General features: G+C 35.1%; 3 protein-coding genes across 6 annotated transcripts; 2 read left to right on the forward strand and 1 right to left on the reverse strand.

Moving 5' to 3' along the window:
* Positions 1-5,555: 5,555 nt before the first annotated feature.
* LOC122309645 (auxin response factor 17-like) lies at positions 5,556-12,223 on the forward strand. 2 transcript variants are annotated; one of them, XM_043123180.1, is made up of 4 exons: positions 5,556-6,891; positions 9,530-10,286; positions 10,980-11,074; positions 11,908-12,223. In XM_043123180.1, exons 1-2 carry the CDS (start codon positions 5,815-5,817, stop codon positions 10,241-10,243), a joined length of 1,791 nt encoding a protein of 596 aa, XP_042979114.1. In that variant the 5' UTR covers positions 5,556-5,814; the 3' UTR covers positions 10,244-10,286; positions 10,980-11,074; positions 11,908-12,223. The 2 variants fall into 2 exon arrangements, with proteins under 2 accessions (XP_042979114.1, XP_042979113.1); XM_043123179.1 differs by having other exon boundaries at positions 10,980-11,030.
* A 2,760-nt stretch (positions 12,224-14,983) lies between these two features.
* On the forward strand, positions 14,984-19,488 carry LOC122309646 (protein GrpE). Of its 2 annotated transcripts, XR_006242478.1 has the most exons (5): positions 14,984-15,300; positions 17,078-17,548; positions 18,681-18,928; positions 19,012-19,128; positions 19,257-19,488. XR_006242478.1 is itself a non-coding variant. In XM_043123181.1 (4 exons), exons 1-3 carry the CDS (start codon positions 15,058-15,060, stop codon positions 18,894-18,896), a joined length of 930 nt encoding a protein of 309 aa, XP_042979115.1. In that variant the 5' UTR covers positions 14,984-15,057; the 3' UTR covers positions 18,897-18,928; positions 19,012-19,242. The 2 variants fall into 2 exon arrangements, 1 of the variants encoding a protein (XP_042979115.1); XM_043123181.1 differs by lacking the exon at positions 19,257-19,488 and having other exon boundaries at positions 19,012-19,242.
* A 2,664-nt stretch (positions 19,489-22,152) lies between these two features.
* On the reverse strand, positions 22,153-24,523 carry LOC122309322. 2 transcript variants are annotated; one of them, XM_043122774.1, is made up of 3 exons: positions 24,346-24,523; positions 23,990-24,143; positions 22,153-22,458 (listed from the first exon to the last, which is right to left on the reverse strand). In XM_043122774.1, coding segments are annotated over exons 1-3 (273 nt in total). In that variant the 5' UTR covers positions 24,464-24,523; the 3' UTR covers positions 22,153-22,457. The 2 variants fall into 2 exon arrangements, with proteins under 2 accessions (XP_042978708.1, XP_042978707.1); XM_043122773.1 differs by having other exon boundaries at positions 22,153-22,532; positions 24,346-24,521.
* Between the last annotated feature and the right edge of the window lie 1,034 nt (positions 24,524-25,557).

The following is a 25,557-nucleotide window of genomic DNA, read 5'->3' on the forward strand; positions in this document are numbered from 1 at the left end:
CATGCTTTATTTGTCTTGAAACATGCTGATATTTTAATGTTATTCAATCTTATTATATTTCATGTGATCTTTGTTTAATTTTTATATTAAATATGATTACATGTGTGTGTGAAATCAACAAGTGAATATTTGCTTATTTTATCAACTACGTTTGTAAGTCTTGTATGATTAGACATTAGTCTTTTTTCTTTTAGTTGATAAAATAGAAGGTTCCCACTAACTAGTTTTTAGTATTGTCAGTACAAATGATAGGTTGAAAGAATTATAGTGATCCCAATAAAAATTGTAAATGTACTATATAACTAAAGGATTACGGTGGCTCCAATAAAAACTATAAATGCATTGATGGGACAAGAAAAATAGAGTATAATAATCTTAAAAGAACTATCTTTTTAGATTAGTCCAACAAGTTGTCGTAGTCTACATAGCTGTCTTTGTAGACTAGTTCAAAAAGTTACTGCACTTTTAGTAGAATTTATCTTTACATGTGGCTAGGGGTAGACAACTACTTAGGATAGTAGGAGTGTGGTTGAGATTAAGGAGAATTTGATCTCCTATATAATTTTAAATTTGCGCAAAAATTGGGTTATAGATTAATAATTAGATATTATGACGCAGTAGATGATTATGAAACAGTGAATTTCAATCTTGCGACGTATTTGTCTTCTTCTTTTTTTTCTAACTTGGATTGACGTGACGGATTTTTTAGGTGTGTGTAATATCCCATTTGCCCATTTTATAATGAGATGGCATCCACGACCATAGTTGCTAATTTGAACAAGGAGAGAAATTGGATAGAGAGAACTATAACATTTGACATCACAAGATTCAACACGTCTTAGATAAGAGGAGATCTTGGAGGCCTTAACTCACTCCCTTAATGAGCCCGAGAAAGGATACTTGGACCAATACAAGAGAGAACGAGAAGCTTATGATGCATGGGCTAAAAAGAACCATTGTACGCGCATTATTATGTTAAGCAAAATACACAATAATCTCATGTGTGAGTTCAAAGCTTATGACACTATCCAAAAGATGTGGCAAGCACTAAGAGTGAAGTTTGGGGTAACTTTAGTCACAATGTTGCACGGATTAATTGAGGTTTAACTCTTACAAGATGCGTTCTAACTACATAATGAAGTAATATCTCAGGACAATATCATCTATGATCTGTGAACTCAAGACGACAAAAAACAACCTGAGTGACGAGCATGCAGGTAGTGATATACTCACTACCAAATTCTTTGGAGACAATGAGCTAGAATCTGACATACAATGAAAACATCAAGGATTTTTAATGTGCTCATCACTTGGAGCTTGAGGAGCTAGAGGTTGCTAAGCCCAAACATTCAGCCTACATGCCTAAGTCTGCTTCTCACAAGGTGTCTAGGCCCAAGCGTAAAAAGTCCAAGATAGGGGTGGCTAATAAACAGGTGCAGAAAGGATCAAAATCTTCTTAACACAGCAAGAGATGTAAGCATGAGAAGAACAAGTCAAACTTAGAGTATTTTCAACTGTGGAAAGAAATGTCACTTCGCTTGTGACTAGATTAAGCTGAAAGAGGTACTCTCTTACTATTTTTGCTTTGTTTTTTTAACTAGCCATGTGATGGTTACTTATTCTTATCCTATATAGACTGTTGATTCAAGAGCGACCAAGCACATAAGGTGAGAACATCATAAGGTTTTGATAAGTGACCGGACTCACCACTGCCAGACCTTTCAAATCTTACATTTGTAGCTGAAAAGAGACAAGTGTGTTACTTTTAAGAGCCGTCACATATTTCAAAATTTACCAAAGTTGGTCCAAATTGTAATCCATTTTTTTTTCGCATCTATTATATTGTTTTACTTTTTGGTTTCCTTATTGGTAATTAAAAAAAAAAAAAACTTCGTCTTTCAAACGTTTGTTTGTAGTGGTTAAGTCATCTCTTTATATCGAAAGGTGAGTGTTGTCTGTTGGACGTTTGTCTGTAAAGAGTATTAACAATGGTGAAGATCATACCAATCACAAAAGAAAATAATATAATGCTGGAGCTTCAAATGCATTATTACAGTTTATGATATCATATTTGATATGAGAATATTTTATAATGTTTCCGACCATAGATGTAAGTTTATCTGATAAATAAATTATGACAATTTATCTTAAAAATAAAGTGACATTCCAACTAATTTATGCAAAATAAAATAAAAAGATGTAGCAATATTTCAACATGTCGAGCAGTCATTATCCCAACCAAAAATAATAACTCTTAAACAGGAGAGAAGATCCTAATTTAAGACTGCCTTAATGTGTGTCTTATTATATGGTAACCATTTTCAAGATGATCTTTTTTTTTTTTTTAACCTCATATTGAATATATATGTTTTATATGAGTAATTTTACATATAATTGAGAAGTACGTAAACATCGCGTAATTACTTAAGAAAAAAGTTAGGTCAACTATTAAAAAATTAATTTTTATATATAGATCTCGTGTTTTATTCACTTTTTTAAAACAATTATGTAACTCTTGCACAACTCAGAATTACAAACACAATTTTTCTATATTAATACATGAATTCAAATAAATATGTTATAATTTTCAATGCAACTAAACAATACAAAATCAGTAATTATTTTAACATTTATCTTCTAAATCAAATTATACTGTGTAAATATATAATATAGATATTTTAGAATAACACTATTCTATTCTAAAAATTATATTCATCTAAACATATTTTCTCATTTTTCTTTTTTAAGACATCTTTAAGATATCGCGAGGCGAATACTGTGGCGCAAGAATTGGTTGAGTTAGCTCTTTCATGTTTACAAGAGAATGTGTGCATAGAAGAGGTACTGTACAGATTTTGAATTCAATTTTGAGTGAAAAATTATGTAACCACTTATCCTATTTGCATGAATAAGTCGGTTTATTTTCACAAATTATTTCAACTTATTTTATTTTATTTAATTATTACAAAATTTTTAAATCTCTCCACAAAAAAACAAAATCAACTTTTTAAAATTTTATATTAAAAATACATATACTAACAATATTTTATTCAATTTTTAATTATAATTTCAACTCATATCATTTCATCTGTGAAAATAAACGAAGAATATTATATCAATATTAAAAAATAAAAAAAGATATTTTTAAAGTGTAATTTAGATAAAAATTTTAAAAAATTTATAATTATTAGATGAAATAAGTGGAGATAACTCTCGAAGGAAAAAACGATTTTATTTTGTTTTTATTTTTTCCGAAAAGTCTCCAGCGGTTCCACCGTTCCACGAGATTTTATCTCCGGCCTTTCCTCTTCCACCTAAAAACAAGAGACGGTCAGCAAACCCTCCGTCCTAGACATCCACTCCGAATCTCAACCACCTGATTCGTTGACTTCTCCCCCGGTGTCAGTGTCTTGATTGCCATTTGTTGTATGGGGTACACATTTAGGACAATGGATACACGCCATGTGGCTACGATGATTTCTGTCACATGTGATAAGGGCCTTTCCGTAATTGGGGGGTAGACATAGTACGCCATGTTTCCTGGTAACGAGACGTAATTGGGTGGGAATTGGGAAGCCAGGACCGGGGGGCGGGGGATTGTTTGACGTACCGCCCTCACATACAACATGAGTTAGAATAAAGTTTTTCTTTTTTAAAAAAAAAAAATAACAATCCTAAAGTGTAATTGAAAATAAATAAATAAATACGATATCTATATAAAAAGTTATTTTTTAATAATAAATTTTACTATTTTTTTAAAAAATATGCCGTATTTATACTATCTATGACTATATCTAATATATATATTTTTTTAAAGGACTAACGTTGCAAACCGAAGTTAAATAAATGGGCGTGAACTAATGTTATACGTCATATTGGATTTATAATCAAATGTATGAAACTAGACTTTGTGGGTTTGTAAGTTCTTTTGTGTTAAATATCTTAATAGACAAAGAAGTTTTTAACATAGATGTGGAAGACACGTTATCTACACTATCTACAAGATTTAAATATGAGTCATTTTACTCGCAAGTAAGTTAACCATATCAAACTTTGACAATTTTCAAATTTTTTTGTGCAATTTTCTTTGTAGTCTAAAATTTATCAAGACTTTTATATTGGTGCTGAGGATATATTATCCACGCAGTCACACCTTTTATACTATTTACATGGGATATTTAATTTGTAATTTTTCTTACAAATTAAATTATATTATATTAGTGGTGTGGAAGACTTTTATATTTATTAGAAAACAATATATTTTTTAATAATTGAAAGAGATAGACCAATCCAAATCCAAGCCTATAAAAAATAAAAACCAACCAATATGAAAGATTTTGAGAGGAAGATCGACCAAACCGGCCGTTAGGTGGAAGGAATATCAACCGTACTAATCTCGACGGTTTCTCAGTCGACAGTGGAGTGAAGCTTCACTAGAGAGAGGGAGATCATACTGAAGAATGGGAGGGGGGAGAGGAAGAAGACAAACTTAAATCGAAATTTGCTTATATTTTTGTTAACATATTACTTATAAAATGAACATTTGGTTTAACATTTCATTTATATATATATTTTTTATATATATTAGATTTAAATTGACGTCGTTTTATCTAAGACATAAAAAAATATATATATTTATTTAATCGGCTAATTTGGAGGTGTGAATCAGGTTCAACAAATTGGTACCAAATCGCCATTGTCGGTTTTAAGAAATTTTTACCGTGTCTAACCGATTCTATGTCGATTTCAACCAATTTTGTGCTTTGACGGCCGATTTCGTCGGTTGTTGTATAACCCTAACCACAAAGGATGTAATATTGTTCGAAGTCTATATTTATATAAAAGAACGGATGTTGAAAATCCTAATTCCAACTTTCCAAGAGACTTTTTTATGCTTCTTTATAATCCATTGTAATTTCACACGTGAAGCTTTGAACATACTACATACATTAAATGCACTTTAATGCACGGATTATTTCTAAATTAAATGCCTTTTGTTTGACGCCGTTTTGTACTTGTTTCGTATTCTAGAGTTTTTAAACTTTAGTTATTAATAGAATCATAAAGAAATAAATGCTTTTCTCGAGTACACATAAATAAGTTCATTAGATAATTGACACATAAATAAAAAAGAATTTAATTTTTTAATAATTTTAATATTGATAAGAAAAAGAGAGAATATTTTTAAAAAACATAGAATAAATTTTTACAAGATGGGTTAAAAATAAAGAAAATATTTTAATCACGAAGTGATTATATAAAAATAAAATTATAAATTAATGTGATTTAATATTATATATTAAATTATAAAATAAATTTTATTATAAAGTAAATTATATTAATTTATAAATTTATTTTATATAATTTTTGTACGTTTGTTATTGAAAAATAAGCTTTGGTCCGGAAGCAGACTACTACTGTGTATGAGGTGAGATTGGTGAACGCGTCGAGTCACACCTTGGTATTTTTAAAATGTAGTTACGTTGTCGTGGCAAAAACTGTAAATTTCTGACCAATCAGAGGGCATCCTTTTATTAGCCACTCCCCCCGCTTTTTGCTTCCGTGCCCGTTCTCCGACCCCAACACGGCACACGCATTCACACATCCTCTCTCTCTCTCTCTCAGCTCATCAGACACTGTTTTTTTTTTAGGGAGAAAGAGACACACACTCACTCACTCTCATACTCGCACTCGGAGAGTTCCATCTTCTCGGCGCCCTTATGTTAAAAAACCCTAACCCGATCCTTTCTCTCTGTTTTCCCCCAGATTTCTGCCTCATATCCTTCTCTTTTTCCCTTCCTTAATTCCAAGAAGATGCCGCCTCGGGATCCATCTCCGGCCAACAATCTCCGCCGCCTCGACCCCAAAATCTGGCGCGCCTGCGCTGGGAACTCCGTTCAGATCCCCACCGTCCATTCTAGGGTTTACTACTTTCCCCAGGGCCATGTCGAGCAGTCCTCCTCTCGTCCCACCTTCCTCTCCCCTCTCGTCCTCTCCAAGCCCCTCATTCCCTGTCATATTTCCGCCGTCGAGTTTCTCGCTGATCCGATTACCGACGAGGTGTTCGCGAAACTCCTCCTCCAACCTATTAACGCCCAGCTTTCCTCCTCCTTCCTCGACCCCTCTCGGTTTAACCAGCCCGATCGAAACGAAGGCGCGGGAGAACCAGATAAGCTCGTCTCCTTCTCGAAGATTCTCACACCGTCCGATGCCAATAACGGTGGAGGTTTCTCCGTCCCGAGGTTCTGTGCCGACTCGATCTTCCCGCCGCTCAACTACCAAGCCGAGCCTCCGGTACAGAACTTGTCCGTTACCGACGTTCACGGCGTGGTCTGGGACTTTCGGCACATTTATCGTGGTACGCCGAGGCGCCACTTGCTCACTACTGGTTGGAGCAAGTTTGTGAACCACAAGAAGCTGGTTGCGGGCGATTCCGTGGTGTTCATGAGGAACTCTAGGGGCCAGATGTTTATCGGCGTCCGCCGCGCAGTGCGTTCAAGCAATGCAGATTGCGGCGGCAGGTGGAGCTTGCAGATCGCAGAAGCAACGAAAGGGACGCCGGATGATGATAATGCCTCTGGAAGAGAGGGATTCTCGAGGAGCGGGAAGGTTAGGCTATCTGCGGAGGCGGTGGCGGAGGCCGCGGAGTTGGCAGCGCAGGAGATGCCCTTTGAGGTGGTGTATTATCCAAAGGCAGGGTGGTCGGACTTTGTGGTAAAGGCGGAGGTGGTGGAAGAAGCGCTGAATATGTTTTGGACCGCCGGAATGAGAGTGAAGATGGCAATGGAGACTGAGGATTCATCGAGGATGACCTGGTTTCAGGGAACTGTTTCTTCGGCTTCCGTCCCGGACAGCGGGCCTTGGCGGGGCTCTCCCTGGCGCTTGCTTCAGGTAGATGTGTATGTCGCTTTTGCATGTACTGTTTGAGCAATTTTTTAGTTTGATTTCTTTGATCATGTACCCTATGAAATTGCTAGGAAGCACTTTCAAAGGGCTGAACCACTGAAGTACTGTGTCGGACACGGATACGGCTTGGACATGGCCGCATACGTGTCCTCGAATTAAAAAATAAGAATATTCAAAGTCTGGGCACTTCTGGTAAATGGCAGGACGCTCACAACGTGTCAGATAAAATAAAGTTTTTCTTAATATTAAAAATGGAGTTTTAATTGCTGTTTGAAAATTCTAAGGTGTTAAATATTAGAAGATTTGAAATAACAAATTGATTGGTGATATGCAATCTATTATAATGCAATGTTCTCATTTAACCTAATAAAAAAAATATAATATATAGTGCAGTGTAAACGATAGATGTACATTTATCGTTTGTTCAGCTAATGTGTTCTAGCCATATCGTGTCACATCCATATTGTATCGCATACATTTCGTCACAAGAGTTGTTGTTTCATGGTATCCACACTGTATCGCATACTTCTCGTGTTTCTTTGGCAATATGTTTCATTGGGTTGTTTCTGCATTTCCTTAACAAGTTATTGATAGGCTATATGGTGTCCAGATTCGGGATAGACTTTTCATTTTGATTTCAAGGATCTTACATCCTAGATAGAATTTGCATCGATTGATGTGTTGGAATGGGTAATCCTAGTACATTGTTCGGATTGATGTGTCATTTTTATTGGCTCCATAGTCTATTATGATTATTGAGAAGCTAACAACATACAGGTAAAAACTAGTAATATTTAGTTTTGGCGATGAAGATTGAGGTTAATATAGCTCCATGTTTGGATATTTAACAAAGAGATGACACTGCACGAAAATCCTTGTTTAACTATGAAAATCTTGTGATATTGTCTCTGAATTTGATCGGAATGCTCTTGAAGTAGTCCATGGCCAGCATGTGTGCTTACATGATGTAATTGATATTGAAATGAATTGAAGGTGGGAGGGACCACGAGGCTTATGACTTGTCGTTTGGTGTTGCCATGATGACACTGTACCAGTAGCACTGAATACATTTTTTTTTTATAAGTAGGGCAGAAAATAATGTAATTCCTTTTTTTTCTGAGCATTAATTACAATTTCTTAATAGATGATGGAAAATGAAATGGAAAAGAGTTGGTTTTCAATAAAGTTTTATATCCCAGAAAGGGCTTTCGAGGTATATGCTACTTATCTTTAAATGTGCTGACATAATGATTAATGAGGCTTATTTCGCATCTATCTAATTTTGAATTAGAGTACAACATGTTTTCTTTTCTTGTTTTTTCCCTTTGGTGATTTTGAATTGAATTGAAAATACTATCATGGAGGATCGTGACCTCTCCTTCGGTGTTGAAGTGATGACAACGTGCCAGTAGCGCTCTTTTTTTTTTTTTTTTTTTTTTTTTAACAAATACCAGTACCATTGAAAGCAAATATTTTTTTGATAATGGGGCTTATTTTGTTTCTCTCTATTTTTTTATTAGAGGACAACAGATTTTCTTTTCTTGTCTTTTCCTTTTATTTTCTGTTTACTTTGGGATTTGTCTGATGTGAACAGGTCTTTTAAGGGAACATGACTGTTTACTTTATGCAAGGGTTTTTTTGATTCCTATGAAGTGGATTGGTGATATTTCACAATACCATCTGATAATAAAAAATCACAATACTAGTCAGGGCCAGCTCATAGACCCTATTTCAGCACTATAAGATGAGGTTGAACTGAACAGAATTGGGGTTGTATGGATTGTTTGTATAAACTAACTTATCTTTAGTCCGTTCATGTGCTATTTGATTATATATCACTGATCCATTTGAGACTTTGAAGTTTCCAAGCTTTGTTGCTCAGTTACATACATAGATCCTGAGAATATTAATACAAATTGGTCAATTAAACATATGCTTGGAGAGTTTATGCTTGATATTTGTATGTTCCGACTGTCCCAATTCATGCTGTTGATTGTAGATTATAGAATGGAAGTGAACTGATGTTGATCAGGTTATTTGGCAACATTTTTAATCACTTCTCGTTGTGAAACATTGACAGGAGAATGAGAAAATGATTTGGGTGTGCAAGCCCCATGCCGGCCCATTGAAAAAAAACAAAATGACCCACCTGAAAAAATGTACTTTGTTTTGTGGGTCTCACCTTTTTCTAAGGGTAATGATAGACTTACCACTGTTCTACCACCACTTTACTACTTGTAATGTATTTGTTTTTTCTTTATTTTCTTTTAAGTATTTTTTTTAATATATTTTATCATTAAAAAATTTTTTAAAAATATATAATTTTATTAATAGTCACTTTCTTAATTATTAAGTAATTTTTTTTTTTTAAATTAACAAATTAAAAAAAGTGGTAAAGTGGTGGTAGAATAGTGGTAAGGCTATCATTATTCTTTTTCTAAAGGGAGTATATGGGCTTGCATGCTCTATGCATTAGAGGTTATGAATTTTCACATAGCTGACCTGGTTCTCCAAATGGAAAGCTTGGGTTCGAAACCCCCCACCCCCCAAAAAAAGGAAGAAAATGCTTTGAATTAAATTTGGGTGAGTACTTATCAAAAAAAATTCTGTCTGTGTATCACAGGTCACATGGGATGAACCTGGAGTTCTGCAGAATGCCAAGGGAGTGAGTCCTTGGCAAGTTGAACATGTTTCTCCAGTATCACCACTCCATACTACATTTCCTCCCGCAAAGAAATGCAGAGCCCTGCAGAATTCTGGGCTGCTAACTGATGGAGAGGGGGACCTTTTCTTTCCCATCACAGGATTTACTAATTCAACAATGGGACACATGAGCCAATCATTGTTGAATTATAACTCTTTTCCTGCTGGCATGCAGGGAGCCAGGCAAAATCTATTCACCAAATCTACTTTATCCAACGTATTAAGTGAAAACAATATGTTGGCCGATAATTCCTATGGCAACAACATGGTGCCAAAGCTGAAAACTGTGTCTACTGAGCTGAATATTGGAAGTTCACAGTCTGAAAACTTATCACCACATAGCCAGAGCAGTGTGCATTCCTTTGGCACAGAATTGATTGGAACCCAGTGCTGTAGCTCAACAAAAGTTGGTGCTAGTTGCTTTCAGTTGTTTGGTAAGATCATTCATATAAAGCAACCGGTTGAAAGTAGTTTTGATGATGTTAATAGTACAGAAGATGATGGCATCAAAGCTTACAATGAAACTGAAGGCATAAACAACCCACAGGATATTTCTTCGACTTACACAAAACTGCTTGACAGGCTTGATGTCCAATGTAATAGAGCCTCTGTTTTTGAGGCATGTACTTTGTGAACTAGTGATTGCGTCTATGTCATGCTGATAAGTAGCTGTACAGGTATGCTTTTCACTCACTGGACTTGACTAAGCTGTTACTTTATATGATGAAGTGCATTGATGCTTATTCCCAGAGATATCTTGTTTCTTTTTTCTTTTTCTTGGTAAAGATATCTTGTACAGTTGTCATATAAACCTTCCATAAATTTGATTATGATTCTTAGGAGTTTGGCCTATTGGTAACTTGTGATAAGTTTTATGACATGTTTTCCTTTGAGAGAACTTTATTCAAGCCTTATTGTAACCTTTGGGGATGTAGAAGTGTCTTTTGCCATGGCATTGACGACCAGTTCCACTAAAAATGTATGAAGTTTCTCTTTTATAACCATTGTAGCGATGCTTGTTTTTATTTTCAAAATTGCATGTAGGTAATTTTTGCATCTCAATTAGGTGTGTCTTGTGTATATGTGGACAGTTGACGCTGTTCTCGGGCACCCGGTGCCATTTTGCTAATTAATAAAACTTATCTTACTTATCATCTCATGTAATTACCTTCTCCTTTCCTATGTTGGAAAGTTCCAGATGTATGAAAGAGGGAAACAAGATTCCAATCAATTTCATTGATCATTTTTAATAATTTAGAATATTAGTTGCTAAAATTTTCTTGAGAAAGCATTAGCAATATTGTTAAATTGTCTGCAGATATAGTGAACCTAAATCTAATTATATTAACCTTAGTGTCTTTTTGGTACAGGAAGTATATGTGAAGCATTCATGGGGGTTTGTACTGTCGCATACATCAGTGGTAATCTTCTCCATTTTGATTTGATGTGTATCATTTGGATATTGGTATGTATTCTGGAATTACATCAGTGATAATCTTTTCTATTTATGGTCTGCATTAAGGATTATAAACTATAGTAATGACCTCGGTGACCTGTGTGAAAGAAAAGACAACATCATTTTCAGCATCTCATAACTAAAAGGAGTGCCTTGTTCATAACGACCTATATACACTGGCACATAGATGGATATTGTGAGGTACTAAGCCGTGAAAATCTCTTGCCATGTATTCATTAACTACGGACAGAGATCTCCTATCTTGAATAGACTCTAGGGTTTAGAGTAGAAGAGAGATAGACAAATAAAGTGGGCCTATAATATTTATTGAGCATTTAATGTTACCCAAGAAATTCACCAGGGCAGCTACAAATGTTTATTGAGTCCATTTTATGTGTTGTCTCTCTCCTACTCTTAGCCCTAGAGTTTGGGCAATAACTATAGGAGATCCAAGTCTATAAACTACAGCCGGTTTGATTGATTGGCTTTATGGTCTGTTTACCCTTTGATCCAAATATGACTGCAAAACTGTGTTGGAGCTTTACAGGTATTAGAACACTTCTAAATAAATGTCTTTGGATGGGACCTATCAAAACAAGATGTCTTTGGATCAGAAGATACACCTTTAATAGGAAGATTAAAGATAGAGTCTGTTACCTTTCAGAGGTCATTATTATTTTGAATCATTTTATCTAGGATGAGGCCGCTTATGCATCTTTAACAGTCATACTGTGAGTCACTTACATTTACCACCAAGTTTCACTTACATTTACCACCAAGTTTTGATGATTTATTTTTTTATTTTTTTATTATTATTATTTAAATTTCCTCTATAAATGCAGGTACTTAAGGCAGGGCAGGCAGGAAGCTGCTTTACTAATTGACCCTTGCATTAGTTACTTTGTTAGGGTGGTTTGTTTTAGTTTGCCATTTTGGAAACTTGAAACTATTGCAAACTTGGCTTTGGATGTTTGAATCAAGTGCTGATGGCGAACTAAGATGTTATTTGACATTTTTCAGATTGTGGTGTTTTTGCTTTGTTTGGGGTTCTTCGGTCTTATTTGCTTGTGAATGGCTAGGGCGTTCCAAAATGCAGCTTGAAATGTCATGCAAGCGTGTTCTAGTTATATAATGGCTGAAGAAATTCTATGTTGCTTACTGCTGGCCAGCTTTTTTTTACACCGTTTACCCAAAGATGCATAAATATATGATAAAAAAAAAAAGGGTACTCTATTCTAATTCAAAATAAAAAAATAAAATTCAGACTCTTTGAAAATCAATGCATTTTAGTAGTTTTGGAAATATATCATCGGGTAAATTTTCTCTCTCTCTCTCTCTCTCTCTCTCTCTCTCTCTCTCTCTCTCTCTCTCTCTCTCTCTCTCTCTCTAATATAGAAATTTTATGCTGTTTATTATTTTTGTTTTAAAAAATTAACAAATGGAAAAACAAGGTTGTTTGTTTTTTTGTTTTATTTTTGGGGGGGGGGGGGGGGGGGGGGTCGGGGTCGGGACCAAGTGGTCGCCTAGCTCTTTTGGGTGATCCTAGCTTTAGTGTATGTTTGAGATTGTGATGAAAAATATAACTTATAATTTTATAGTTTGTCACTTATAACTTAATAATAAGTTCAATATTTCAAAAGTTATTTATCGTTTGATAAATATATATTTAAAGCACGATTGAAATTAGTTACATTAATTTTTTTAAAATATATAATTATTTACAGGAGGATTTTTGATAAAAGTTTTAATTTTGTACTTTTTAAAAAAGTAAAATTTTAACTTTTTTAAGTGATTAAAGTACTTTTTATAAATTTATTAAATATGATTTTAAAAAAAAAAAAGAGCTTTTAAACCGTTAAAAACACTTTTTAAACTTTTAAATTCAATTTTAAAACTGACTCTTAGTCACGAGTTTGGCTTGCATCCTGTGCCAAAATAACAGGACATTTCCTGTTAAAGAATTAATAATTATTTATTAGTAATCCAGCTATTTAATAACTTTTATCTCTTATATGTCTAACATATTTAATCATTTCTAAATATGTTTAACGTATTTATTCGTTAAACATATTTATTCATTAAATATAAGGATTTGGCTTGCATATTTATTCATGAAATATTCATTAAACATATTTATTCATTAAGAGGCAAGCCAGACCTAAATATAATAACTTGTAACAAATATATTTATATCTTTTACTTTTATAATATTAATATATTTTGATTTTATAATATTTGTAATAAATAATATATTATATACCAACACGTAATAAATAATCTAACAAATATAAGTGCATTCTCATTGATATCTTTAAACTTATTTTTAAGAAAATTTTGACAAAACATTTATATGAGTAATGTTAGGTATATTTTAGAGTGTATAAATTTTATATATATTTTTTTAAATGAGTTTTAAAATTAAAAATATAATTTTTTAAATAAATCTCAAATGAGAGTAATATAATTTATTTTTACACGTCTCAAAATTAAAATCGCAAATATTATTTTTAAAATTAGAGGGGAATGAAATATGTTGGACACTTCATATATGAAAATTATTAAGTGACAATATAGAAGATTTTGAATAAATCAAAATGAGCACAAGTGCAGATGGAGAGAAAAGAAAATAAGAAGGAATTTGAATGGTATGATTGCTTGTTAGTAGCCGATCATTACCGTTAATTTTTTAACAGGAAATTTCCTGTTATTTTGGCACAGGAGGCAAGCCAAACCCCTTAGTCATTATACATAGTCTAGGTTTAACGATTGATGTGGCAGTTAAGATGTTATTTAGGCCCGTTAGAATAGAAAATGTGTCTGTCTTATCTTAACATTATAATTTTTTAAGATTTTTATATAAAATTATAATAAATACTTTATTTTTTTTTAATTTTAAAATAATAATAATATTAAAAAATAATATTTTATTTAATTTTTATCTTAATTAATTTTATCTCAACTTATCATTCAAACGGCACCGGAGTCTAAACCGTCACGATGGCTTGGTCATGGCCATTCTTTGCTAGCCTAAATTCACAACTGCGGGGTAGATGAATCTGGCCGCCACCTTGTGGCCCGAGACTCCGATGGGTCCCAGTTTTTTACCAAAAAAAGTAAAAATAAAAATAACACAGGCCTCAAATCTTAATCTATGCAAAGCAAAGAGTGTTATTGATAACAAGGAATTCGCAAAAATATTACAATTATATAACATTTAGATTTTTGAAATCTTTATATTTTAAACTACTCTATTCTTAAATCGGTATACAGAATATATCATTTATATCACTTAAAAGATAAAATTTAATTTATAACATTCAAATTTTAAAATTAATTTTTTAAATCAAATTTTATCATGTAAGTATTTTACTAAATATCTTTTACATACAAACTTGATTATGGAATAATTCTTATATATAACTTAAAAGATGAGTTTTAAAAAACATGGATATTGAGAAAAATAATGATAAAGATATGATAGTTAAAAACGAAAAATTTAGAATCTGAAAAGGCTTTAAATTTAATTTTAAAAAAATAAAATAAAATGGTTGAAATAAAACAAATAGACGTAAATTATTAAAGAAATAATACTTACCGTCGTAATTGTACAAATATCACATAATTAATTAAAAAATAAATATATACAAAATTTACATTAAAAAAATTAATTTTTTTAATAATTAATCGTACTTTTTTTTCAAAACTACTGCAAAATATTTATAAATTTAACGACTGTAATAAGTGTTACTCAGATTGATGAGAGGCAGAGTTGTAGGCTTGAAGCGGCTTTGAAGAAAGGGCGAAATGACAAAAAACAAGTAGTCTAGCTAACAAAATACACCGAGTCTCGTCGGTAAATTAGATTCATTACTTCGTTAAAAATAAAAAAATAAAAAGAATAAGAAGAAGAAACTAGAAAGTAGAAGAGAGGTTAAGTACAAAACCAAAGCTCCATTCTGACTTATTGCAAAGCAAGATACGAAACGGTGCCGATGGCGGTGTCTCCTTCTAACCATTCCCTGTTGCCTCCTCGCCTATCCGCTCCTTTCTCATTATCCACTAAGCACTCCAAAGCCCTAGCACTTTCTCAACCCCTCCATTATCACCACCGCCCTCTCCTCTGCAAGCCGATTCTAGGGTTTCTTCCTCTCCCCAATTCATCCCCAATCACCATGGATAACAAGTGCAGGCGTTTTTTCAAATCTTATTTTTCTGCCCAAGACTCCGCCCCCACGGTACGCTGTTTACTTAACTCACACCTGTGCTTAATGCTTGTTTCTATCTGTTACTAGTTTGGATCCGGACTTCGTATCCGAACTCTGGATAGGAACTCTGAGGTCTACAGTGGGAGATGCAGGCAAATGACATAGACTCTTCGGTAATTCACTCGGGCAGTTATAATGTCTTACAACATGCGACTATTTCTATCTCACTCTACAAGTAATTCTAGAGAATCTAAATGCTATTGTTATTGTACTGTTGTTGTTATATTATTATTCTTTGAGTATTGCAGCCTGAACTCCATAAGTTTTTCGTTTTCATGCTGAATTAACTTTTTTCATTTTTTTTTTTTATTCAGACTTGCTGCTTCTAACTTGGTTAGTATAATTGTATACCCAGGGCTATGCCTATTAATATGAGCTATAGATTTTGGTGGGAAATTTATTTTATAAGTAATAAGTTTCATTTAAAAGCGTATAAAAGGGGGTGCGACCAGTGGTGGAGCCAGATTTTTGGTTCGCATGGGCAAGATTAAAAATGATTTGAAAAAAATGATTTGAAATATGGATGAAAATAACTAATGAAATAAATTTTGTTAACGATGTAAATGTAACTTTATTTTTTTGTAAGTAATTAGATGTGAATGCTGCTAGTTATTTATTTATTTTTTCAAGCCTGGAAAATTTTCATGAAAGCGTTAAACTATTTGTAGTAAGGTGGCACTTGTCACATAGATGCGAATAGTATGTCCTCGGGTCATGATACGATCTGTAAATTATCTTTTGTGATGATATTGTAGATAACTAATTTTAGGTAGATAGTTGTCATTGCCTTGGGAAGGTAATTTTGGAGGAAAATGTAATCTTCACATTTGAACCCTCTCCAAGTTGGCATTAATGATGTTTTTTTATGAATCTACTCTAAGAAGAAAATTATAGGAGAGAAAAAAGGGGTTTGTTGGAAGGACTCATGACAAGGTAATATGATCCCCCATCATGACTGTTTCTGAATAAAAAATGTGAGCATTCTGATTAAAAATGAGTTCAGAATTTAAATATAATGTATTAATATCCTTCTATACAGTGGTTGAATAACCTATGCTAATGATAAAGAGAGGAGAATTTCCTTGGCTAGAAAGAGTGAAGGACACATTTAAGATTTGCAAACTAACAACGACACAACATCCGGGAGGATCTGGACATAGTTGGCATTGGTCAATATATCAGCTATCCCCCCCTCATGTTTCTCCCAATTATATTTTTTATTTATGCATTTACATTATCCACCTTTAACCCAAGGGATTTTGATTATTATGAATCCTAATTTGTCTATGTTGATTGAAATTCTCTCTCCTGTTACTTTGAATTCTGTGTGTGCGCGCCCAGGGGATGTATCATTCATGTCTTTCCCAACTCATCATCGTTTCTAAATCTGACTCTCGATAAATACCCATAGGAGGCCTCACATTTTTATTAAGCAGCATACATGAACCTAACGTGTGATAAATCATACTTAATCATTCTAACTATCACCCCTATCACACTTAACGTGGAACATGAGTTGTGATATACGAAAAAAAAAGTGATGTAACATGATCTTAACTGTTGAAGGGAGGGAGTAAATTTCCAAAGGAGTGACAGTTTTGCAGGTAAAGTGACAATTTTGGTACTCTGGTGGTCTCTGGTCATCTTGTAAAAGGAGTGGCTCTTTGAGATTGAGTGAAGTGTAATTTTCTCTGGTTTAATTATTTTACAGATGCAATTCATAGACAAATTTTGTTTCTTTACGTAGGCAAATGGTATAGAGGATCAAAACCACCCATCCAGTTTAAAGACTCTCATTAACGTTTACAAGGATGCCATTCTTGTTGGAGATGAAAAAACTGTATCTGATATCGAGTCCATGGTACACGTAATAGAAAGTGAGCGGAATGAATTGGCCCAAAAAGTATCAGCTCTATCACTGGAAATGACTTCTGGGAAGGAGAAATACATCCGCTTACAAGCCGATTTTGACAATTTTAGGAAAAGATCAGAGAAGGAGAGACTGACCATAAGGTCTGATGCCCAAGGAGAAGTAATTGAGAGCCTTTTGCCCATGGTGGATAATTTTGAAAGAGCTAAGCAACAACTTAAACCAGAAACAGAGAAGGAAAAAAAGATCAATGCTAGTTATCAGGGTATATACAAGCAATTCGTGGAGATAATGAGGAGCTTGCACGTGGCTGCGGTAGCAACTGTCGGGAAGCCTTTCGATCCCTTGGTAAGTGAGCTTTTGATACCTTATCAGATTTGTGGTGATTTGCAAGTAGTTTTTTTTTTTATTTTTTTGGTGTTTTTTTTTTTGTTTTTGTTTTGGGAGGGGAGGCGGGTCGGGGCGGGGCGGTAAGAAGGGGCAATTGGAGGTGGAGGTGTTTTCTTTACCTAAGCTTAACCATAGTAGCACCCTACTCATTGGGAAGCGGACAGGAGGGGCCTAGATTGTGAGAAGCCACAGGCACTCACTCAAGTCGGGTTTGAGCCATAGCTTACACCCTAGTCCAACTAGGACATTCAATGAAGCCTTAGGCAGCTAATACTAATAGCGCAAATCTATATTCGAATCCAAACCCAAGACCTAGTACATGCCAAACACTTGAGAGTAACCTAAGGATCATTGAGCCCCCACCCTAGGTGGCTTTCTCTGCAAGTAGTTATGAGGTCATTTTGCTTGCTAGAATTTTCATGCTTGGGAGCTATCCCGTGTAAAGATAACAGATTTTACTGTCCACTCATTTTATACATCCAGGAATCTGACATGTGACATCTTGGATTGAGTCGGGTTCTCTGGACATGTAGCTTGGTTGAATTCCTCGTGCAGTCCCTATGTAAAAGAAAAATGTATTCAATAATGAAAACTAATAATTAAGATGGAATTGAGCATTACTTGGATGCCATTTTTTTTATGAGCAATGCTACATACAGTCGTGGAATTGCAAACGCCGCGCAATCGCTTTGAAAAAGAGTGGGGTCCACGATTAAAAAGTTAGTTTTTTTTTTCATGTGGGTCCCATATTAATTCATTTTTTTCACGACTGCAAATATTATCATTTCTCTTTTTTTATTCAATCCTTTACAAAAAGTAGCCTATCTATTTTCATCTTATCATCTGAAAGTCAAATATATTGCTTATTGCTTATGGTTTCATATTATGAGGGGAGTTTACCACTTTTAGACAGTGAATTGTCCAAATCATTAACCCAAGTGAGATGTGTAATCCCCAAGGCTGACAGAGACGTGGTAATTAAGGCTTGTGTCTTGGAGTGGTAGTCATTAGAATCTGAATTGATAAGCAACTTAACAAATCTTTCCGTGCCATCTAAACCTCAATGTGGGCTGCAATTTTATTTTTGCAGCTGCATGAAGCCATTGCACGTGAGGAGTCGCATGAGTTCAAGGAAGGGATTGTAATTGAAGAATTCCGTCGTGGGTTTCAGCTTGGGCAACGGCTTTTGAGACCAGCAATGGTTAAAGTTTCTTCAGGCCCCGGTAGTAAGAAAGTCCAAGTGGCCGTTGACAGCAACAAGTCCACTGTGCAAACTGCAACAGCTGCAGGAGTAGATGAAGTATAGATTTTCCAGCGCAAGCTCAACTTGCTGTGCTGGTATATTTACTTTTAGCCTACATGGTATTTTCATCAGCTCTTGAAGTTTTGTATGACTATTTAGTTCCCCCGTTTGTGCACAGGCAAATTTAGTTGAGTTCCAGTCGTTTCATGATGGTTTTGATTACCACAGCTAGAGACGACACATACTATTGTTTCCACAAGGAGGAGGCTCAATGTGCATCTCCAAGAACATTCAGGTGACTCAAAGGCAGACCTACAAATAGTTAAATATCTTGTTGAAGTGTGTATTATTAATTAACTTCAGGATTAAATTTGTTGCTGTACCCTTATTATTGGATTTTTGACCTTCACAAGTCTGTTTCAGGTTATTTATCAAAAAACAGAGGTCTGTTTCAGATTAAAAAAGAAAACAACATTGGATAGATGCTGAATAAGGTATCATTGAGTTAGTATTTTGTTAAATTCTAAGCAATGATTGATCTGCAAGAATCAAGTAACATCTATTAAATGTATGATGAGAATCAAAACGAAATGTTTGGTTTATACTGTTCTATCTAAAGTCATTTAATAAAAAGTTCTTAAGAAGTTTGAAATGAGATATACATCGCAGTAAATAAACCAATATTTACATGATTTTGGAGAGTCGCTAGGTATTTAAGGAGAACCTCGCATGAATTAAGTCAAATCTACTTGATAACCGTTTTGACCCAAAATGCAAAGATTCAAATATTAAATAAATGCTTCTTGAAACCCATGGACTTGATGACCGTTTACTTAAAAGAGTATTTGTTGCACAAATCAAGTACTATGAGTAGGACTGTTCAAATCCGGCCCGGTCCGGAATCCGGTAAAACCGGCTTCCGGTTCCGGGTTTCGGCCCAGATTTAATCCGGGCCGAAATCCGGATTGTAAAATCCGGACCTAAGCGGTCCGGATACGGATTTAAAATCCGGGTACCGGGTTTCCTTCATTAATTTTATTTTTCCCCCACTAATATACCCGGCCCCCCTCTCTCTTTCTCTCGTTCATATTCTTTTCTGAAACCCTAGCTGCCGTTGCCTTATCTTTGCCCCTCTCTCTCTCTCTCTCTCTCTCTCTCTCTCTCTCTCTCTCATCAGTCGAGTAAACATGGCCTTCTCCAGTCGAAGGGATTCGAGGGACGAAGTCTACGCCGGAGTGGGCTATGAAGCCCGACGCATTTTTATCGAATCCCTGTCGGCCACTGCATCATCTTGTAGGCCGCGAAGCTCATCTCTTTCTTCGAGGTCCTTGGTATGGGTAAAAGGGATTCGAGGGACGAAGTTGATGCCGGAGTGGGCTATGAAGCCCGACGCATTTTTATCGAATCCCCCCCAGGCCCCAACCCCACGGTTTCTCTCAGACATGAATGCTCTTATCTCTTCTCTTTGCTTTGCTCTCTCTCTCTGGTCTACACCTTTTTCTTTGCCGTGAAGTGCCCTCCCAACCCTTTTCGATGACGCCACAGCCTCGGCCAGAGATGAAGATAATCAGCAAGGTTTGCCGGATGCCTCTGCCTTGGTTTGACAGTATTTACCCAGATTATTCTTGATCTTCCTCTTTATCTTCATCTTCTTTATTTGTTTTCTTCTTTTGGAAAAGTGAGTGCTTTCTTTCTTCTCTATTTGCCGGGATTTTGTTGGTGGTTTTTTTGAGGTTGAGGGCAGAGAATTTCAAGTGGAGCTGGGCCATATAGGGTGTGAAGTGAATGGAGGGTTTTTGGTTATCGACTTGTCAAAGAAGAGAAAAGTAAAATTAACCATCTGGTCCAGTTGCCTCGTACATGATCCCCATTTTTGTTTCAGTGAATTGAGGTTTCTTGTTCATCTTGAAATGGCAGAGATGGGAACTTTCGTCTGTGAGTGATGGTAATGGCCGTAATTATCAATATTCTCTCCAATTCTCCAGGTTATCTGGAAAGAGGAGTTGCAGGACTGGACTAGAAGTTGCTTCAATTGAAGTTTTATCTGAATTTCATCCATTTTCTGTCTGCTTTCAAGGGATCAACTGAATTCCTTCTTAGTACTACAGTACTGAACCTTAAATTTAAGGTATCATTGTTGCCTGTGAAACTTGTGGTTCTGTACGAGGTGCTTTTTCTAAAGTGCTTGTTTTGTAATTTTCATTTTGCAATTTGGGACTCCAATTCCCATCCTCTTTCTTTCTGTTTGAATTGGTTCACACAAAAGATTCTTTTTAAGATTTATTCGTTTGCATATAAGATTAGGCAGCTGGCTTTTAAAGCGAAAAAAAAAAAAAAAAACCGAGTTCAATTCGGAACCCGGAATCTGAGTTTTACAAAACCCGGATTCATCCGGATTCCGGCCCGAATCTGACCCGAACTAACCTGATCCGGTTTCCGGCTCGGATTTCAAATCCGGGTTTCGGTTTGGGTGGACCTGGGTTCCCGAGTCAGAACCCAGATGAACAGCCCTAACTATGAGGATTATAAAGCTTGCAAATATTATTAGACGACAGTATCTTTTCCATCCAACTTATAGCCTCAACTCAAATATTGGACCTGGAAGTCATCATATCCATTTTTTTTTTCCTTTGGGTTTTTGTTTTCAAGGGTGCAAACTCAAGTATTTTTACGTAAGCTTACCAATCAATACTTGAAGCACTTATTTCTACCTTTTTCTCAATTGCTTTCAAATAGAATAAAAACATTATAGGATGGATGAATAATGTTGCGTATAGTTATAGAGCACACAAGTATCATGCAGCCGTTTTAAAAAAAAAGTGAGATTTATCATTAAAAAATTAATTAATTTTTTATGTGAGTCATGTATTTATTTATATTTTTTAAAATTATTACACTATATTTGTACATTTACGACTGTAACTATCATTTATCTTTTATGTATTTATCCCCACATATTAACTATCCGAAAAAGAGTTATAATTACAAAAAGATTTTACAAAAAATAAACTCATAAATTGATATTATTTAATATGATATATTAAATTTACTTTATAACAAAATTCACTTGTACCTATCAAAAACAAAATTCACTTGTACATCAAATCAAATTATTTTAATTTATGAATTTATTTTTATAAAATATCTTTGTGCCTAAAACATTACTCATATGTATTTGAATAGATGATATAACGCATCCACTTCTCCTAGTCCTTGACTTACCCCTATGGAACCAGATTTACCCGGGTTAGCTACCTCATTTTTCAGCGTCATTCAGGACCCATAAAAAATTAATCGAGTAGACCTTGGAGCGCACTGATTTGTGTCTCAACTTTGTTTTCCATTTCCCATATAAGTATAATTGTTTTTTATAGGTAATATTCTCCACTAAAACCAAATCAATCACCGCTGCTCAGATTTGACATGGAAGATAAGATCCCACTAACTAAATTAAAATTGTGATTTGTTCTCCATCACAGTTTGCAAGAGATTCACAACTTTTGTGTACAGCTATATTGCAATCAACCGAATCCATCCACAGGTTTTGGTTTCGTCCACTTGCACATGAGGACACGCAAAGACTGAGACGTTTGCTCCCCCTTCCATCCAGAGCTGTTTTTCTTTTCTGCAATGATCATTGATGCCACATTATTTTTCCATACTCCACAAACAGATCTTCAAGTGCCACGTACTAAAAATCTGCATGCAAGTATCATGAAAATCAAATTGCAACTCTTCGTGTTTTACAAATCTTAGAAAGTATGATCCGTTGTTAAGCAATTCTTCTAAATGGACCAAGATCTCTTACAACTTTTGCCTAAATTCTAAGGTTGAGAGTGGAGGAGAGGTAGACATATGAAGTGGTTATTGCCTGTGCAAATATTACCGACGACATTAAATGCTTAATAAATGTTGGACTGACTTGACCTTTGTAGACTAAGAATAAGCAAGGGTAACCCTTTGGAGTAGTGCAATTGACTGGGGATCAATGTCTCATAAAGCAGTGGTCACTGGTTTATGCTGCCCATCCCCTCCCCTTGGAACCAAATTACTCATCATCTAATCCCCAAAATTAAAACTTATAAGATGAAAGAAAGAACATCCAAGGCTATTCAACAATATAAGCAAAAGTTTAAAAACCTTGATCAACATAAAATGTTTCTGTTGTTTTGCCTTTATATCCTCTCATGTCATGTATGCTGTGGAGCTAATCATTTTAATAAGATGAGCATATGCAATTTGTTAGGCAAAGTGACCCCAATGATCCCTTTTTTGTGGGTTTTTTTTTGGGGGGGGAGGAACACCCTCTCCGCCTCCTCTCTCGCAGCACGGCCTAGCATAATCATTTTTTTGGGGGGGAGAATCTTGGCTTCAACCCCTTAAATTTAAAAAAATATTAAAAATTTCATTTTGAGGTTCTTTTATAAGGTAAATTCTTTAAACTAGTTATTTACCCCCAAAAATTACCCCCAAGCAGAGAATGCACCTAATTAGGAGTTAGAATTAAAAGAAGTCATGAAAATTAAACCCACTGAAGTCTATAGGTACAGCCCAAAGAAATAAGGTATTGCAAAAGAGAGAGCATTTCCAATCTTTAAAGCTCCGAATTGTACAGCTGAATTCAATCTTAGCAACATTATTTTGATAGACTAGGATTGAGTAGAAATAAATTTTTGTTAAATCGATCACCCAAACAACTAGAATCCAACTTTTAATGGTTTTCATAAGTTAATGAAACTAAGTGATCATAGTTAACTCCATCCTCCTTAAGGATGACTAGATGTTTTGGACGTCACTTCTGCATTAGATCCCCTCAGATAGAATATCCCAAATAGCTCTAAAGAGGCACTCGAAGCATCTCACCATCAAATGCATCTAGGCATACATATAGGATGTGAATAAAAATGAAAGAAATCCATGCCATATAGCATATGAATCAAGCGGAAAAACTTCACTCAGATATTAACCTGAATATCACCATGCTCTTAACACAACATTACTTCTAAACGCAAATGGCATGCATGATGCATTTACAACCTATATTTGTTATCATCCAACTAAAGCGAAAACGCTTTGAATAATATTTATTCTTATGCATCCACACATTTAATAAATAAATAAATAAAAGAGTCGAAAAGGGCGTGAAATAAAATTACCATCGAGAAGAAGAATTCTGGGCATTCATGCTACTGTAAATCTTAGATAGCCTACGTGTCGGGGGTTTCGGCTTGAAGGATTTCTTTCGCAAGCCGAATATCTCTTGCACCAGAGGAACGTGAACCAGGACTAGCTTCCACGCCAACCACCAACCTATACGCAAAGCCAAAACCCATCAAATAACTCGTAAATTCGGGTATAAACTTTTCTTTAAAATTATAAACGAAAAGTCCTTAAAGGCCCAGATCCTAATTTCTACCTAAAAACTGATGGAGGCGATACAAAGCCAAATACTCGAGGAGAAAGTGGGAGAGTGTAAGAGTACTGTGAGAGAGATAGAGAGAGAGGTAATTACCGATAGAAATCAGGGAGAGCACAAATACGATTGCGAGGACCGGGCGGAGAAGGAATATCGAGAGGTAATCCCAAGAAGAATGTGAATATTTTGAATAAGAAGATGAGGAGGACTCCATGGACAACCTGAAAAAGTCTCTCCGATGAACAACTTTTGTGTCTTTGAGGAATTGTTTTATGCCTATAGTACCTTTGTTCTTCGAATCTGTCTTGGTATGGTGGGCTTGGGCTTTCCGGAGTCAGGATGGCTTCAAGACCATATGCGCGTGTTTATTTGAGGGCCTGGCAACTGACTCAATATACAGGTCCACTAGTGCCAATTATGACAACAACTGAAAAAAAAAAAAAAAAAAAGAACAAGAAGTTCATCCATTTTGAAGCGGGTATTATTAGATATAAACTTCTTTCAACAAATCTATTCATCATCTTTTTTTCATCATTCTCCCATTATCTCATAATATGTTATTAAATAGTTGGTTTATAAGTAAAATGTAATAAATAGTTTCCAATCATCTTATGTCACATCATGAGATGATGAGAGAATGATGAATAGCATTACTCAACTTCTTTATGTTGTATAAGTTTCAGGCAAATTTTTTTAAAAAAAGAAAATCTACTGTTGACTTTGTGTTTCGTACGCTATTAGGTTAGGGCAACTCAGGTCTTCAATCTTGGGGCCTGAAACACAAAGAAAGCCTTTGATGGCGGTTGTGGTGGCTACGAAGAGATCCCCCGATGCCTAAATTAGTGATATTTTTCATGAGGGGATAGGGGGAAGTAGTAGTAAGAGTTTATTGAATCTAACCTCTATTCTGGTGTCTGGGAGCCGTTTTATAGCTACGTTTGGGATCATAGGCCCATGCCTTGTCGTTAAGAATTACGTATTTCCTTTCGTTTTCCCAACTAAGCCCATTTAATGTGGCGTGGTTCCTTAGAAAAACATTTAATGTGATGTGGCTTCTGTCCCATCTAACTATTGTAGGTGTGATGCGTTAGATTACTTCTTTCCTCTTTATTTGTTTTTAGAGGATTATGGTTTTTTGGTTCTATATTAGTCTACTCCTTTGGGGTTTGGTGGTATGACAGGACCTGAGTGTGTCCTTCATTCCTTTCTCTTTGAGCTTGAAGGACTCCCCTGGACCAGGGTTTACTTGGATCACCTGGCCTCCCTTGTTTGGGCTTTGGCCCCGAACATCCAGCATAAAAATTAAGT

This window comes from Carya illinoinensis, chromosome 5, assembly GCF_018687715.1.
Source record: "Carya illinoinensis cultivar Pawnee chromosome 5, C.illinoinensisPawnee_v1, whole genome shotgun sequence".
Classification (NCBI taxonomy): domain Eukaryota; kingdom Viridiplantae; phylum Streptophyta; class Magnoliopsida; order Fagales; family Juglandaceae; genus Carya; species Carya illinoinensis.

Coding starts and splice junctions, on each gene's coding strand:
- LOC122309645 (XM_043123180.1), top strand. CDS start 5,815: ATGCCGCCTCGGGATCCATCTCCGGCCAACAATCTCCGCCGCCTCGAC. Junction 6,892..9,529: donor CTCCCTGGCGCTTGCTTCAG/GTAGATGTGTAT, acceptor TGTGTATCACAG/GTCACATGGGATGAACCTGG.
- LOC122309646 (XM_043123181.1), top strand. CDS start 15,058: ATGGCGGTGTCTCCTTCTAACCATTCCCTGTTGCCTCCTCGCCTATCC. Junction 15,301..17,077: donor CCCAAGACTCCGCCCCCACG/GTACGCTGTTTA, acceptor TTCTTTACGTAG/GCAAATGGTATAGAGGATCA. Junction 17,549..18,680: donor GGAAGCCTTTCGATCCCTTG/GTAAGTGAGCTT, acceptor TTATTTTTGCAG/CTGCATGAAGCCATTGCACG.
- LOC122309322 (XM_043122774.1), bottom strand. CDS start 24,463: ATGGAGTCCTCCTCATCTTCTTATTCAAAATATTCACATTCTTCTTGG. Junction 24,144..24,345: donor GCTCTCCCTGATTTCTATCG/GTAATTACCTCT, acceptor CTTTGCGTATAG/GTTGGTGGTTGGCGTGGAAG.